The sequence below is a fragment of the Dermochelys coriacea genome, chromosome 2 (genome assembly GCF_009764565.3).
Source record: "Dermochelys coriacea isolate rDerCor1 chromosome 2, rDerCor1.pri.v4, whole genome shotgun sequence".
NCBI classification, from domain to species: Eukaryota; Metazoa; Chordata; order Testudines; family Dermochelyidae; genus Dermochelys; species Dermochelys coriacea.
Genome location: NC_050069.1, coordinates 93,329,314 through 93,347,055, shown reverse-complemented (window position 1 = coordinate 93,347,055; position 17,742 = coordinate 93,329,314). Strand labels below are relative to the sequence as shown.

General features: G+C 39.9%; 1 protein-coding gene across 21 annotated transcripts in view; it reads right to left on the bottom strand.

Annotated features, from left to right (window-relative positions):
- Nucleotides 1–17,742, bottom strand: part of CEP192 (centrosomal protein 192) — a 199,919-nt gene that overhangs the window by 60,849 nt on the left and 121,328 nt on the right. For 18 of the 21 annotated variants that reach the window (XR_006278920.1, XR_006278921.1, XR_006278922.1 and 15 more), the window contains 6 exons: nt 17,264–17,354; nt 16,579–16,755; nt 15,079–15,339; nt 14,701–14,822; nt 10,080–10,189; nt 294–444 (listed from right to left, as the gene is read on the bottom strand). Coding sequence is in view for 15 of the 21 variants with exons in the window: in XM_038390165.1 (XP_038246093.1) it covers nt 294–444; nt 10,080–10,189; nt 14,701–14,822; nt 15,079–15,339; nt 16,579–16,755; nt 17,264–17,354 (912 nt within the window). In the remaining 6 variants the exon portion in view is untranslated. Of the gene's footprint in view, nt 1–293; nt 445–10,079; nt 10,190–12,540; nt 12,663–14,700; nt 14,823–15,078; nt 15,340–16,578; nt 16,756–17,263; nt 17,355–17,742 lie in introns of those variants that run through there. The other 3 variants (XR_006278924.1, XR_006278923.1, XR_006278925.1) reach the window with 2 other exon arrangements.

Here is a 17,742-nt window from a genome sequence, read left to right as displayed (position 1 = left end):
AATGTACGTCAAAATGCAAAAACAAGATCCATTGTAATAGTCAACTCAGAAAACAGCATTTTCAGAGTACTGCCAAAACCCTTCCTAATCCATGGAGAAATGAGGGAGTGGAAGTACAAAGAAAAGACAGCTGAACTTTTTGATCTAGTTTTTGTCACTGACAACCTCACTGTCCCAAGCACCATTAGCTTCAAAAAGCCCTATTAAGCTTTTAATGTGAAAGGTAACATGACCCCCTCAATTAGCAGTAAATCAATTATTTTTATATGTATTAAATCTAACGTTCACTTTACCTGTCTGATTCCAAGCTATGTCCTGGAGACTGTTGAAGACAATTCCTCTTAAAACTGGACTCTCCAGAATCTCCAACCACAGAAAGAATAACTTTACGCATATTTCCATAGAAAAGCTGAATGTCATTTGTCCTTTGTGGTAGGTCATACACTAAGAAAAGATATTTTGAAGGATTAAAAGGAAAAAAAATCTAAAAAGGATAACGTACAACAATAATGCATTGTAACTGTGAATTGACAGGCTAGAAGTTTCAGAAAAGATGCCCATAATAAACTAATAAATGGATTGTGTAACTTAATAGAGTTTGCATTACTGAACCTAAAATAGACTAGTTTTTTGGAAAATAAGTCTTGGTTGGCTTCCAACTTGCAGACATGAGCTAACATGAACTGAGGACCTAATGAGAGCCTCACCATACAGCAAGTTTAGTGCTTCTGCATATTTGGATTGAAAGGTTGTATTAAGAATACTTAAGTTTCTTCTACATTTTTATGCAAATGCTACAATGCTATGATTTTAGGCTCACCAGTCACAATAAAATAGTTTTGGCAGGTAAAAGGTAAAATGATGTATGAAATAAAGGTTACTTACTCATAACTGGAGGTCTTCAAGATGTAAGGTCCTTATTAGTATTCCACTTGAGGCTACACCTGCTCACCATTAACCTGAGTCTGGAGATTTTTACTAAGCTGTGTCTGTTGGTCCACGCTTGCACAGCTATTCTCCTCATGCTCCAAACCAAGGGTATAAAGGGCAATTTATACCAACACTTCTCCAGTTCCTTATTTTACTACAAATCCAGATTATAATCTGAAGTAGAAGGTATGGAGGGAGGGTAATGGAATACAGATAAAAGACCACGCATCTCAAAGAACCTCCAGTTACACATAAGTAACCTCCATTTCTTCTTTGAGTGATGGTCCCTATGCGTATTCCATACGGAGATTAGCAAGCAGTAGTCAAACAGAAGGTGAGTACGATGACACAGAAGCGATAGCTGACTGTAATACTGCTGTCCGCACAGGTATATATGTAGAAGACAGCTAGACCAAAGTGTAATGTCTCTTGAAGGTAAGCAAGGAACTCTAGACAGCTGCTGTACATATCTCCAGTAGACCTTGCCTGTTCTCTGATGGAGGGATGTTAGCAAAAGATAACGCCACCAGAGATCCATTACAAAAAGTTTCTGCTCAGATATAGGTTCACCACATGACCTCTCTGCTTTGGAAACAAACAGTTCAGGTGTCTTTCTAATCACCTTTGTTTTGTAAATAAAAGGCCAGTCCCCTTCAGATGCCCAGAGAACGAAGCCTCCTCTCTTCATTAGAAGTATAGTTCCAGAAGAAAAATTGTAAGTGGATGTGAAACTCTAAAGTTACCTTACAGATGAATTTCAGGTCATGGCACAATGAAACCTTTTCGTTTTGGAAGGTGATGTGGGGGCTTGAGTGTTCCCAGCTGATACACAGATATTCTGGCTGATACATAGATATTAAGTTCAGAAAGGACCATTATGATCATCTCGTCTGACCTCCTGCACAATGCAGGCCACAGAATCTCACCCACCCACTCCTGCAATAAACCTCTGAGGTTATTGTGACTAGGAAAGCAACTTTCATTGAAATACGGGGTACAGAAGGCTTGAAGAGAGGTCTGATGAGACAAAAGAACAAAGGTCCCACTGGGATGTGAGGTTCACCACCGAAGGTGGGAAGGATCGAAGGCGGCCATTCAAAAATTTAGTTGTTGCAGGATGAGTAAAAAATAGTGTGGTGGTCAACATGGAGAAGGAAAAGCACTGACTGCTGCCAAATGAACCCAAAGGGAACTAAAAAAGAGACTCAGTGTCTTAACAGTAAGTAAGGATCCCAGCAGATTCTGGAAATAACTGGAGCCCAAGAGGAGAAATGCTTCCATTTAGAAGAACATCATCTTCTGGTAGACTCTTTCCTACTTTGATTGACAATGGATTGCACCGTTTTGGAACATTAACACTCTACATCTGATGCCCATCCAAATACTGGGTCCTGAGATGCAGTGATTCTGGGCTGAGATATCTGAAGGTTTGCTTGTGTTAGGTGGTCTGGAAATCGGTGAATGCTTATTCACAAGCTGAGACAAAAGCTGAGAAAAAAAAGTTACTAATTTTCCCTAAATGTTTTCTTTGAAATGTGTTACACATGTCCATTCCAACTTTGGTGTGAGCGTGTGGGCACACAGTCATTGGAAATTTTTCTCAGTGGTACTTATTGGGCAGCTCGAGCACCCCTGTTGCTGCATGCATGGATATAAAGGGCTCAGCATCTCAAGGCTCCTCAGTTCCTTCTTGCCAGACAACTCCAATGCAGAGATGTAGGAGGGAGGGTTGTGGAATGGACATGTGCAACACATCTCAAACAACAGTTATATGAACAAAGAGAGCACTTGTTAAGGCAAGCCAAGCAATTTCAACAACCATCACAGGCGATAAAAAGGAACTGAGGGGATTTAGGGGCAGTGGAGCCTTTTATACTGGCTGTCATGGAGTCACCGGGTGATGCTCGGGAACTACTCCATACGAAGCCAGTCAGGACTGGGGGAGCCTGCTCTCTCAGAGCAGACTGTCTCAAGGGCAAGAAGCTTCCACAGCTTTGACCTTCCTGGGTCTGACCTCAGAGCATTCAGCATCCCCTGGCCCACTGTGTTCTTCCCAAAGCGAGTCCGCACAGGTGGGGATCTCAATTCCGCAGTCAGACATGACTCTCAGCCAGCCAGTAAAACAGAAGGTTTATTAGACAACAGGAACACGGTCTAAAGCAGAGCTTGTAGGTACAGGCTGGGCCTCCCTCCATTTCCCCAGCCAGCACCCAGCTGAAACTCTCCCACCCCTCCTCTGGCCTTTGTCTCTTTCTTGGGCCAGGAGGCCACCTGATCTCTTTGTTCTCCAACACTGTCAGTTGGCACCTCGCAAGAGAAGGGCCCAGGCCATCAGTTGCCAGGAGATAGGGTGTCGGCCATTCTCTGTACAGACAGTATCACACTGGCCCTCTAGGGCTCTACAACAATCACACCCCCTTATCCCACCACAGAGATACTTAAGACATGCATAGGGGAAACAGACACTCACACAGTAATCAGAGAGAACATTAAGAACAGTCCCACTTCGTCACACTGGCACACAGGGATATGCAGTAGCAGAAGGTACTCAAGTCACCCCAACAGGTATCACTAAGGAAAAAATTTCTGATGATTGTGCATTGGCACGCTCATACTATAACCAGAAAACACATGTGCAATCACTTCAAGAACTACAGTAAATACATGAACCAGAACTGTCTTGGCCAGTTGGGTGTAAGGATGACTCAAGCTCTGTCATGATAAATTTTCTGTAGGTCCTGTGCTATTAATGGGATCGGAGGGAAGGCATACCTGAGGTGATCTTCTACATTAGCAGCAGGGCATCTCCCTTTGAGCCTTTGCCTAGAACTCCTCTCAAGCAGTATAGGGGAAGTTTCCTGTTTAACTGTGAGGCAAAAAGGTCCCAAGACTGGGTGAAGACCTCATCCAGGACTGAATTGTCAATCTCCCATTCATGATCTGTGGAAAAATGCCTACTGAGACTGTCTACTAGGCAGTTCTACACACCTGGTAAATATGCTGCTGAAAGGTTTATGTGATGGTGGATGCTACAGGTCCAAAGGTTGACTGACTCTATACAAAGAGGGAGGAATCTTGTTCCCTCCTGCTTCTTTATACTGAAGACAGTTGTCATTTTGTACAGCATTATTTGGATATGCCAGGATTGGATAAGTGGGAGGAAGCCATTGCAGGCCCAACAGACTGCTTACTTCTAGTAAATGGATATGCATTCTGGACTCCCCAGGAGGTCCAGATGCCCTGTGCAGAACAATCATCCATATGAGCTACTCAGCCTAACAGGCAGACATCAGTAAAGATGCCTGCCTTGGGAGTCTATATGAGGAAAGGGATCCCCACTCAAACAGTCTTCGGCTTTGTCCACCAGCTGAAAGAGACCAGAACCTTGGATGGAACTGTCAGTATGGCATGGATATTGCACTCCTCTGGTGAGTAGACAGACAGAAGCTAGGTTTTCAGACAACAGAAATGGAGCCTGGCAAACAGCATCACATGTGTGCATGAGGCTATGTGGCCTAGGAGAAACAGGCATGTTCGAACTGAAGTCTGCGGCCTGAGGGTGACCTGATTTATGAAAGCCTGCATGGCATGGAATCTCTCCATAGACAGTTAGCCTCTTGCTGTAGCTGAGTCCAAGTTCACCTCTATGAAGTTTATGGACCTTGTGGGGGCTCAAAGCAGACGTCTCATGGTTAACAAACTCCTATAGAAGAGACAAAGCAGAAACAGATTGCCAACTGGACTTCCTCATATGACCTGCTCATTAGAAGCCAGTCATCAGATATGGGAAGACTGTAAACCCATTTCTTTTCATCTAAGCTGCCATCACTGAAAAAACAAACAAACAAAAAAAAAACCACAGTTGTAAAGACTCTCAGTGCTGTAGCTAGCCCAAATGGAAGAACACTTGAAGGTAAGCCTTGGCCATCAATTTGCCCTCATCAATTAAGAAATGGAAGCAGGGACTATTTTCCCGAGGAAGCTTGTCTTTAAAACTTAAAAACTTAGTATAACTGGTAAAATCATATTGAGCTAGAAGAGTCACGTAATCTGAAATACTGAATTGGAATAAGGTGAAGACTACCTTCCTTCCCAGGAGACCAAGCCATTTGGACCTTTGTCTGAGGGAATAGTTTTGGAGTGTTGCAGCCTTCACCTCTCAGTGACCGCTTGTACCACCAAGAAGTTAGGTAGTTGGTGTGAGAATAGAAACTCTCCCTCCTTGGATGGAGCAAAATAGCGCTTCTCAGCGTTCTTCAGGGTGGGAGCACAAGAAGTGGGAATATGCCACAGTTTTTTTTCTAGATCCAAAAGGCTGAGGGCCGTAAAATGTCCAGCAATCTATGTTGGAGCTCCTGAACTTTAAGCTTTATCTGCAGCTGAGACACCACTCTGTGCAAGAGTTTCTGATAGTGCCTGAAACTGTCAGATGAAGAAGGGGTAACCACCTCATCCAGGGCAAGATAATGAAACTTCTCCCAAAGCAGTCAGAACCATCAGCTCCATTTTACCTTCAACCTCTGATGGGACCAGTCAGGGTTGGCAAGGAGATGGTAAATAAGGCTCATATACCCATTCCAAATGCCTAGGGTAGGATTCCAAGGTCCCCAGTAGCGCCAATATGAGGGATCAACTGGCATGGAAGACTGGAAACCAGAGAGCCGTCAGTCCATACCCTTGGTTTGGAGCACAAGGACAACAACGCATGTTTGCGCCAATGGACAGTGCTTACTAAAAATCTCCAAAAGGAGGGACAATGTGCACATGGGTATTCATGTAGGGAATAGAGATCATCACTCAAAGAAGAAAATGAACAGATAAACTTCTCACAGGATATGTACTTTCTTACTATAAACAACTCAAGTCAATGTATATTATTGGCTCTGCTGCATAGTAGCTAGAAAGGATGATTATTACTGTTTGTATAGCACCTACGCTCCAGATTAAGAATACTTGGATCAAGAGTGCCACACATTCTGTGGAGTATCAAATTTAATTTGGATTTCCAGCTCATCATGTAACTTACTGATGTCAACGAAAAGTTTATAAAATGATCAAGGGCAGAATCTGGCTTTTATGCAGTGACTGAATTGTGCTATTTGTTCTGCAGCTGGCACATTTAGCACCACTTCACCAGAAAATGACAGGTTTCAGAGTAGCAGCCGTATTCGCAGTCTGTATTCGCAAAAAGAAAAGGAGTACTTGTGGCAGCTTAGAGACTAACAAATTTATTTGAGCATAAGCTTTCGTGAGCTACAGCTCACTTCATCGGATGCAACATCGGATGTATCCGATTAAGTGAGCTGTAGCTCACGAAAGCTTATGCTCAAATAGATTTGTTAGTCTCTAAGCTGCCACAAGTACTCCTTTTCTTTTTCCAGGAAATATGGTCAGTCTTAGAAATAAAACTATTTCTACCCTCCTTCATCCTATCCTCCCTTTTATTTCTCTCCCTCTTTCCTGACATCTCCCTCCTGCTGCATTTTTCTACCTGCAAAAATCTCAGTTCCAAACCCATCCTCCCATACAGTAGGTGTCACTTCTATACTCTTCCCCATTTTTATTTGCTGAAGTGACCACCACTTAACTAGTTAATGCTGATATTTAATTGGTGGTGTTAGGCTTGGCAGGTATTGATTTAATTTGTTAGTTGTTGGTAAATATCAATTTTACCTGACACACAGAAACCAACTAAAACAATGGTTTTCAACATTTTTTCATTTCACCCCTAAAAAATTTTTTAATGGAGGTACAGACCCCTTTGGAAATCTTCGGCATAGGACCCCCGGGGTCTGCAGACCACAGGTTGAAAACCACTGTTCTATGGTACTGACAATACTTTGTGGACCCCTTAGACAGTCTGCAGACCCCTAGGACTCCGTGGACCACAAGTTGAAAACCACTGAATTTTAAAATATCTATTTATAGCTGTCAGGAAGCACAGCCTTCCCTTGCCACCTAATGCCTCTAAGGATCCAGTATGTAGTACGTACACATTTCATAAAACAGTTGGGAATCTTTCGGAACAAGAAATGCCATTTAAATGTGACTACTAGATAGGTTAGATAACTGTCAACAGCCACAACTTCCATGCAGTGTCTCAAAAGTGCTAGTATTGTACCTTGGAGAGAAGTTACAGATTTAGGAAGTCAATGTATGTAATAATTACTTACAGAAAACTATGTTAAAGAGGTTTAGTAAAGCATCAAAAAGTTAGAAAATGCTAGAACTAAGGATGTCCAGGCAACCTTCGTTTGCTCCCATTGTACATCTGCATGATGACACATTCTCTAATTACATGATCACATACTATTATTTCTACAGGACCTCTGCCTCATTCAGTGCACAAATGGACTATAGTTACCGAATGACTAGCTATTCAGAATTTGTTTTTATTCTCCTCATTGAATATTTATTGCACACCATCCATCCCCTGAACTAAATATATAATAATTAGGGCTGTCGATTAATTACAGTTAAGTCATGCAATTAACTATAAAAAGTAATCGTGAAAAAAATTAACTGCGATTAATCACAGTTTTAATTGCACTGTTAAATATAACACCAATTGAAGTTTATTAAATATTTTGGATATTTCACCTACATTTTCTTATATATTATATTCTGTGTTGTAATTGAAATCAAAGTGTATATTATTTTTATTACAAATATTTGCACTGTAAAAATGATAAAAGGAATAGTATTTTTCAATTCACCTCATAAAAGTATAGTACTGTAGTGCAATCTCTCATGAAAGTGCAATTGACAAATGTAGATTTTTTTGTTACATAACTGCACTCAAAACCAAAACAACGTTAAACTTCACGCCTACAAGTTCACTCAGTCCTATTTCTTGTCCAGCCAGTTGTTAAGGCAAACAAGTTTGTTTACATTTACAGCAGATAATGCTGCCCTCTTATTTACAAGGTCATCAGAAAGTGAACACAGGCATTTGCATGGCACTTTTGAAGCTGGCATTGTAAAGTATTTATGTGCCAGATATGCTAAACCTTCATATGCCCCTTCATGCTTCGGCCACCATTCCAGAGGACATGCTTCCATGCTGATGACGCTCATTACAAAAAAAGAATGCGTTAATTAAATTTGCGACTGAACTCTTGTGGGGAGAATTGTGTATCGCCTGCTCTGTTTTACCCACATTGTGCCATATATTTCATGTTATAGCAGTCTCAGATGATGACCCAGCACACGTTGTTCATTTTAAGAATACTTTCCCTGCAGATTTCACAAAACGCAAAGAATGTACCAATATGAGATTTCGAAAGAAAACTACAGCACTTGACTGACGGTTTAAGAATCTGACATGCCTTCCAAACTGAGAGGGACAAGGTGTGGAGTATGCTTTCAGTAGACTTAGAAGAGCAACACTCCGATGCGGAAACTACAGAACCTGAACCACCAAAAAAGAAAATCAACCTTCTGCTAGTGGCATCCGACTCAGATAATGAAAACAAACATGTGTTGGTCTGCATTGCTTTGGATTGTTATCAAGCAGAACCCATCATGAGCATGGATGCATGTCCTCTGGAACAGTGGTTGAAGCATGAAGGGACATATGAATCTTTAGCACATCTGGCACGTAAATATCTTGCAACGCCCGCTACAACAGTGCCATGTGAATGCCTGTTCTCACTTTCACGTGAAATTGTAAATATGAAGTGGGCAGCATTATCTCCTGCAAATGTAAACAAACTTTGTTTGTCTGAGCGATTAGCTGAATAAGAAGTAGGACAGAGTGAACTTGCAGGCTCTAAAGTTTTACATTGTTTTATTTTTGAATGCAGTTTTTTTGTATATAATTTTACATCTGTAAATTCAACTTTCATGATAAAGAGATTGCACTACAGAACTTGTATTAGACGAATGAAAAGCACTATTTCTTTTGGTTTTTCTACAGTGCAAATACTTGTAATAAAAATAAATAAATAAAGTGAGCACTATACACTTGGTATTCTGTGCTGTAATTGAAACCCATATATTTGAAAATATAGAAAACATCCAAAAATATTTAAATAAATTGTATTCTATTAACAGCACAATTAATCGCAATTAATTTATTTTAATCGAGCAATTAATGGCAATTAATTTTTTTAATCACTTGGCAACCTTAATAATAATTAATTTCCTCATGAATTTTCCTAAGGTGCTCAACATACCATGAATGCTTCACCAATATTACATTGTTTTTGGCTTGTTGGTCCCAGGATATTAGAGAGACAAGGTGGGTGAGATAATATCCATTATTGGACTAACTTCTGTTGGTGAGAGAGACAAGCTTTCAAGCCTCTCATCTTTTGTTGTTGTAAAGACAAAGCAAACATTTTATAGAAAAGAATACACGGGGAAAGAATCAGTCTAGATTATATTCACCTGTAAATCCTTAAGCAACATAATTTCTTTGTGTGCCTGAATACTATTTAACACTTTCAGTGCTCAGTAAGTAAATAAGTAAGTTTTTGGCATTCAATATGAAATTTTTTTTTGTTCATATGAGATATTGAGGGTTTTCACCAACTCACAAAAAAAGGACAGAGGCAGAAGTAGACTTTCTTAATAATCTGGATAATAAATTCCTTCATGGTACAAAGGAGAGGAAGAAAAGGCACTGCTTGAAATGCTTATTTTTTGAGAAAAGTAATTTTTGCACTACTTCTAAAAGATGTTCCTTACAAACTATAAAATGATCACTTCTTAAAGTGAATTTATTCTGATCTTTGTAAAATTAACAGTGACAAATTTGCATTGAAGAAGTGTCTGAATATAATATTTTTGAAGCAGCAATGAGAGGAAGAAGCTACTGAAACAATTATTTAACATTTATAATGCAATACTGCCTCATCGTCAACCAAGTCAGAGTCCTGTTTTGCCATGAGCTTACTATACAAGCTCAACATATAGCAGTCCTTGCCACAAATATCTTGCAACCAAAAAACACCACATAATGGGTAGGCAAAAATAAGCAGGTCTGGGTAGGGAATAAGAGGAGGTAAATTTTGTGCAAATCAAGATTTCTATTCTGTATTTACCAAATATTGCACAGAAATATTTTTTATTAGGAATGATGTCTAGAACAAACATTTCAGGAATAAACATTTGTAATGGTACTTTCTCAGAAATTACATGTTTACCTTCAGTCACTAGCTGTTCCCCTAGAAATTCTTCATCAAACGTAATGTTTCTCAGCATGCTGTTTTCAGGGAGTATTTGTTTTGCTGCCTCTGGTTTATACAGCACAGCTCTGTTAAGAGAAATATCAGAAAAACATATTTGGGATCTCCACTCATGTTTACCACTTAGGCTAAGACAAAAGTGTGACGTTATTGGCAAACTGTGACCGTATAGATCATTGTTGCAACCAGAGTCCTACGGTTGCACCAGTCCTTATACAGAGGAGCCCAAGTGGGATGTCTATGGGAAGGTTATAGTTTGCTGGTTATGATTATGCTGTCTGTATGTTTGTATCATTTTTGTACGTGAAGTTATAAGTATTGGCTATGTATTTGTTTGAGTCTAAGTAGCCTCAGTGAAGCATTTGGTGGGCTTCTTGAGAAAAGGACTATTCTCAGTAAGTGCCCAGTCAACACATACTTAACTGACAATGGACTTTGGGAGACGCCAATCCACATCTGAACCTTTCTGGGAACGTTCAAACTAACATGTAAACAATGGCGTCGGCCTGCAAAAAGTTGAATCATTCATAGGCATGTGACTTGCTCAGGTGACTGAAAACTCCATCTTGTTGAGGGGATTTTACCCAGGAAAACAAAGGGGTTTCCAGCCACAAGAGAAAGACTGCATAAGGCCCCGGAAACCCCTCCATTTTGTCTTCAGCTGGCTCAAAAGACAGCTTCTCCACCCCAAAGAGATGCCTGAAAGAAACTGGAACAAAGGACAGTAACTACAGGGGAGTGAGTGACTACTGGACCCAGACTAGGAAGGAGTCTAGTCTGTCAAAGAAGCTTATTGAAACATCCCTTAGGGCGAGATTTACCTGCATTTAGTTTCCTACTGTATTAGGCTTAGACTTCCGTGTTTTTGTTTTATTTTGCTTGGTAATTTACTTTGTTCTGTCTGTTATTACTTGGAACCACTTAAATCCTACTTTTTATACTTAATAAAATCACTTTTTGCTTATAAATTAAAACCAGACTAAGTCATTAATTCCTGGGGGAGCAAAGAGCTGTGCACCTCTCTCTATCAGTGTTATAGAGAGCACACAATTTATGAGTTTACCCTGTATAAGCTTTATACAGAGTCAAATGGATTTATTTGGGGTTTGGACCCCATTGGGAGCTGGGTGTTTGGATGCTGGAGACAGGAGCACTTCTTAAGCTGTTTTCAGTTAAGCCTGCAGCTTTTGGGGGACGTGGTTCAGACCTGGGTCTGTGTTTGCAGCAGGCTAGCATGTCTGGCTCAACAAGAAAGCATACTGAAGTCCCAAGCTGCCAGGGAAAACAGGCTCAGAGGTAATCTCAGCTCATCAGGTAGCAGTCCCAACGGGGTCTCTGTGACCCAACCAGTCACAAAAAGTACACCTCAGTGGGATGGAAAAAAAGTCTACCACCAAAACAACCTTGACTCTCTTTCTTGAATATACCAAACCTGTAACTTTCTTCAGTGATGTGACAGTTTTTATGAGCATACCTTATCCAAGAAATATCTGTCCTACTGCTCCATGATGTAGGAACTAGTGCACTGAGACAGTCTGATATTTTTTATTTTCACTGCTGGTTCAGTTAAATGAATTTCTGAAGAACTTGCCCACTCCCACACTGTTTTAATTTTAAATTAGTCGTCTGTGGTACCACACAACGTTTTCATCTTCAGAGTGAGTGTGATGTTAGCACTCCAAAAATCTGAACTCTGAGGGGATTCACATGGTTGTTACAATCTGGGCTTCAGGAATTTATAAGTCTATTCTAAAATGTTAATTTTTCCCTGGATTTCTACAAAGTCAGAGTTTCACAAATAATGTTAGTGTGGTGTGGCCATTTATTGCCTCATTCTCTGAGGGTGTTTCCAATGGCAGTCCTTCATTGGCAAGTGCTGTAGGCACGAGGCTTAACTGATTCAATCTGATTTTGACGAGTGCTAACAAGTCCTTCTGAAGTCACTTTTGAAAGTTAGGCCACCTATTTAGTTACCTAGGGATATCAATTTGGATATTTAGTTACCTAGGGATATTCATTTAGTTACCTAGGGATATCAATATGGATTTAGGCTTGCATATAAAAACTGAACCCCAAAATTGTGATTTTAGGAGGAAGAAAGATTTTGCTCTGAGTTAAAAGTCTAACCTTTCACCCAACCTTTGTGCGTCAAAAATATTATTTAAAGTTGAGTCACTGAGTACCAAAACACATGGGGAAGTTACCTGTCTATAGACTAGTAAATGTACCTATAGGAGCATGGCTTACGAATTTTTGCTAGTTTTGCATTTTTTAATTATTTTAATTCAGGATTTTGGTAGGCTGATTGACCTACAACTCAAATGTCACAAAAACCTAAAGACCTGCTGACTGTATATATTTTTGGATTCATGGACCAAGCATGAAATTACTTGAATGGGAAAGTTCTTGATTTACATACATGTGAATTAATGAAGCCCCCATGTCAATGATCTCAAGGGAGTCTCCCATTCTGATTCACTACAGGACTCCTGAGGAGTAGCTCCAAGCATGAGAACCAAGTTAGGCCACCATCTTCAAAAACTGAATGAAAGGAAGACAACTTTACTTGTTGGCTTGCTTACATGCTTCCAATGGCTACTGCTGCAGTCACTGACTTCTGGTCTCTGGCTAAGCAATGCCACCATGCCCAACAGACCCTGTGCTTCCGCCACCCTGCTGGATGGCTACCAAGGGATAAGACTATCAACAGGCAACATTTGAGGTTTGACATCTACAAGCAAGCAGCCTCCAGCTAGCCGGTAAGTCCATTCACATTACAACATCTAAGCCAACTAATCTTTTCAACCATGTACCAGTTTCCTGAAGCTGAATGTAGCCACTAGAGTAAAAAACCATCCTTCCTACGTATCAACTTTTCAAATTTATTTTGTTTTCTAGATATTAGTAGAGGGACAGCTCTACTTCAACTTTCCTGCACTTGCTTTTAACTCTGGCAGATGGCTGGTAGTGAGCACGTGTGGATGGCTAGAACTAACAGAATTCATCTGAGAAGTGTGCCTATCGAATAGTTCCCAAGTTAAACTGCCTTGCTGTCTAAAAGCTCACACATGCATCTATTTCATGGGTTAGATGGTGTATGTTTAATCAGGAAAAATCATGTTTTCACCTAAATTTATTTCAATTTCAAATATAACCTGTGTGTCATTTTAAATTGCATTGGAATGTTGCATGTAACCCTCTATGTTTGGGGATGAGAGTGAAGATATTAATGGTTACCTAACCACCTATATAATTTGGGAAGGCTACATTAATTGGCATCAGAGCTGTAGTCTCAACATTAGCTTCAACCTGGAAGCGGTTTGATGCTCTATGACTGTATCAACTAGTTGGTTGGAACCTAAATATAATTGAGTGGCAGTGAGACTGATCATGCCCTGTTACTTTGGGGGCAGTCTTGCTAAGCTAAGTTATTACACAGAAACTTACAAGGAACTGTTGGTTTATTTGGTACTGTTAATCAGTTTGATAGATTAGTTTGATATAAACTTAATCAAAAGTTTATATGTATTTTATTTTATGATGTTGTTCACTTAGTTTCATTAATAAAATATTAAAATTGGAAAAACTGTTTGCTTTGTATATTTCCTCCCTACAGGTAAGGGTCCCAGACCTGATGAGTCCTGGGGTAAATGTAAGCAGCAACTTTGACCTGTGTAGTGGTGTTCCATAGAACTGCCCTTTGGCCTCTGATAGCTGGTGCATAAACAGGAAAACTTAGCTTTTGAAACAAAGTTGATTTACATAAGGATCATTTATTTCAATGAGCTATGTCTTCCAGAACTTTGCAAGGCCTGGGTGGATATCAGCCAGTCAACCTAAAGCTCAGCCAATTCCCCCATAAGAAGTCTATACTCACTAATTTTGGAATCCATTTTTGGGAAACTTGGACTGAACGTTCTGAGTGACAAATGGTTTGGTGTTTTGATACTTATTTTGCAACTTCAATATATGATCAGATCACTTGTTCTAGATACAGCAAAAGTGCTCCTTAAACGTAGCTTATTAAAAGTAGAGTGACTGGTTAATTTTTCATCTTATTACAATTAAATATTTATACCTCAGATCCATTGTGCACACTTGAATAACCTCTGAATGCCTAAATATCCTAGAGGATTTCATTTGTGCATACACACACATCCCTAACCCTTTCCACACATAAGAGTACAAATGAGCAAGCCAAGGTGAGGATCTATTGAAGACTAATATAAAAAAATTTAACATCTAGACTCTTTCTCTCAAGAGTTCTTATTTTTTTTGAGTTTAAGTAAAGGCTACATAAAATTAAGATCAAAGCATATTAGGAATAAAAAGGTAGAATCTCTCTTCTGATACTAGAGTAACAAATTCAAAGTACGCTAGTGGAAGACTTAATGAGGCTTCATAATTTTTGAAAGTATAAGTTGCCAAAGAGAACATTTCACTCTTCTATTCTATCAGCAAGGATATTAATGTTATCCTTCGAGACACTGTAGAAACCAAATGTGGTACTTTACATTTGACTTTTCACATACTTGTAATAAAATAGCTTACTATTTCAGAGCAGTAAATACAACCCTACCTGCGATACTGTTGCCTGGAAACTTCATCTCCACAAAAGAAGCATACTGTAGATAATAACGATGTGCTTGTTTTATGTAACATTTCTTCCCTCTCCACAAGATTACATGTTACTGTAACCACCTAATTGAAAGAAAGTCTTTAAATACTTGAATTTTCAAAGTTTTTTCCTTGAAATTAGTATTAAGTTTGGTAAAATAAAGTCAGTGTCAAAGAAATGTACTGTAACACCAAGTTAGTTTAGTCTTCTGGATTTCATAAACTTGAATACAGTTCAATTGGAGAATTTACACACATTTACAGGTCACATACATGAGCTGGATAAGTCAGCTTAATTTACATGAATACAACTTGTGTTGAATTGGGCTTTTACACTTACCTCTTGTGTTCCTTCCTTAAGTACAAATTTCTCTGGAGAAACAATCATCGCTCTAGGATCCATGACAGCTTTTGACTGAAGGTCCCTAAAGCATAGTGCTTTAACATAGGCAGCTCGAGAGCCCATATTTCTTATGAGGAAAGAAACTTCTCTAAGTTTATCAGGCAATAATTCATTCAGTGTTACCATGTAACTGTCAGATAGTTTTTTAACATTTTCTAAAATTACATTGCTTGTTCCCCCATATCCAGACAAAGGTATCTGAAAATAAAAATAGTAATTCAGCTAACATTTTAAGAATGTCTCTAACAAAACAGTTTTATGAAAGCTACTAAAGTATGCAAAGAATCCAAATAGTTAAGGGAGGGACCCATGAAAAAGCTTTAAATGTGATGCACTGAAAATAGACCTTTTCAAAGTGACAGTAAGTTTAAATTAATTTTATTGTATTTTACCTCAGACTGTTTAAAATTCTGTTAACACCCTCCTAACAGTTTCAAGAACATCTGAGGACTTGCCTACGTGGTGGGGTAATGTGCAGTATGGGGATGTGATTTCTGAAGTGCATTAACATGTTGGTACAATATAAACCTGTGTAAAGCATATCCAGCGGTCTGTGTAAACCCTGCTAAAACAGAGTTTCCTGGTGCATTTTAATATAGCACAAAACTATGTTAAAGCCCATTACGGAACTTTTAAGGAGCACTGGTAGGGTCTACACAGAACAATTAATACACAACACATTAGCGTGCTTCAGAAATTACACCCCTATGGTGTATGTTACCCTACCATGTAGATAGGTGGGGACAACACGCATCGCCTTTTCAATTGTATATTGTGAGCTCTCAGACCTTAAGGGTATGTCTATACGTCAAAGAAAAACCTGTGGCTGGCCAGCTGACTCGGGCTTGCGAATAGGTTTCATTGCTGTGTAGACCTCTGGGCTTGGGCTAGAGCCCGAGCTTCAGGACTCTGAAGGATGGGAGGGTCCCAGGTCCTGCAGGGTCCTAGAGCTCAGACTCCAGTGGCTAAAATCATAAAAAAAAAACACCACTTCACCTAGACCCACCCCATGGCTTGGGGGAGGCAAGAGGCAAGTCACCCCAACCCCCGCCCCCGCACTCCCTTTGGCCATGCACCCTTCCTTTCAGCATTCAGCCTCCCCCCCCATGCAGCCTCCCCCCCACACTCTCCCTTCTCCACACCAGCTCCTGCTAGCTCCATGCTGTCTCCCCACACACCTGCTGGGAAGAGTGCTTGCCCGCACCCCCAGCCTCTCAGGGGTTCACACAGAAGGGTGGGTGAGGCCCGTTACACTCCCTGAGAAGCGAGGAAGGGGTGACAGGAGCCCACCCACCTCCTAGGCCTCCCCACAGCACTCCCACACACAAGCCTCCCACACACCCACTGCTGCTGCCTGCCACCCTCTGCCCCTCCCAGGAAGGGAGAAGCCAGGAACTCACTCACTAGAAATATTAGAAATTAAGTCAGGACTCTTACAGTAAATTTAACTCCTGGTTGGGACTGAATCCCCAACTGTTTGATTTCAAGCTTTGCTAACATGCAAGCTACATGTGTGGGTGCAAACATCAAGAAGATATTGGTATCGTCTCTTGGGCGGATTTTGAGCTCCTGATTACTAGTCAACCGCTCTTCCGTACCAAATGTATTTCTCAACTATAAAAAAAATAAAATGATTGAGTGCAATAAAAACCAGCAACAATATTTCACTATTAATTCAAAAAAGTTTAACTTTATAAACTGAGTTTCAAACTAACTAAACCTGAAATTGACAGTGGAAGGCAGACACTTGAGGTTGCAGCCTCTAACATCTGTGTTACACTATTTCAAACTGGCTATTTCAGAGAGACCGGCACCAAAGAGACTGGTTGGAAAGGACTTAACCCATCCTCTAAAATGGAGATGGATCAGCCTGCTTGAGTTAGAATGAACTCAAGAATATTACTGTTTGTACTGAAGCTGATTCACATAGGACTCTTGAAATATGATCCCTTAATGTAAATTCAGATTCTCTAATGAGGCTACCTGTGTCAGCAAACATTTTTAGATAAAATGCCATATCAAGCTTAAATATTAGACAAGCAGAGTTTTGGAGTTTTACTAAAATAAAGACTTTTCTTATAATGTCGGTTAAAAGTGTTACAGAAGTTTGCATTATGCTAACCTGAAAGCAGTTCTGATCTTGACCTCTTATCAAAAGTCGTAAATGCTGAGTTGCAGACGGAGAGTTATTTCTTAGAGTTAGTTTCTGTTGACTGAAAAATATTTAGGATAGTTTCAGTTACACAGGATTTATTTAAACACGTTTATTCATGTTAAAGGGATAATAGTGATTCTGACCCTCACCCCTCAAACCAAGCAAGAGGGACTGAAGTTCTACCTGCTGCAGAAGTGACTGCTATTTGCATGCCAATTAGATGCAAATTGCATTCCTCTTTGTTACACTTTTTATTTATACCCTGCTACATTCTTTTGGTTAAAGTTGTTACATTACTGCTTCCCTCTCCAAAGAGCATAATTGGGGGCTGGAGTCTTTACCTCTTTAACAAAAGGTGTTATTTAAACAGTTTGAAGTGAAATGGGGTGCAAGAGGCTGAACAGACACTTTCACCTTAAACCAGGCTTATGTAATTTAGGCTAAAC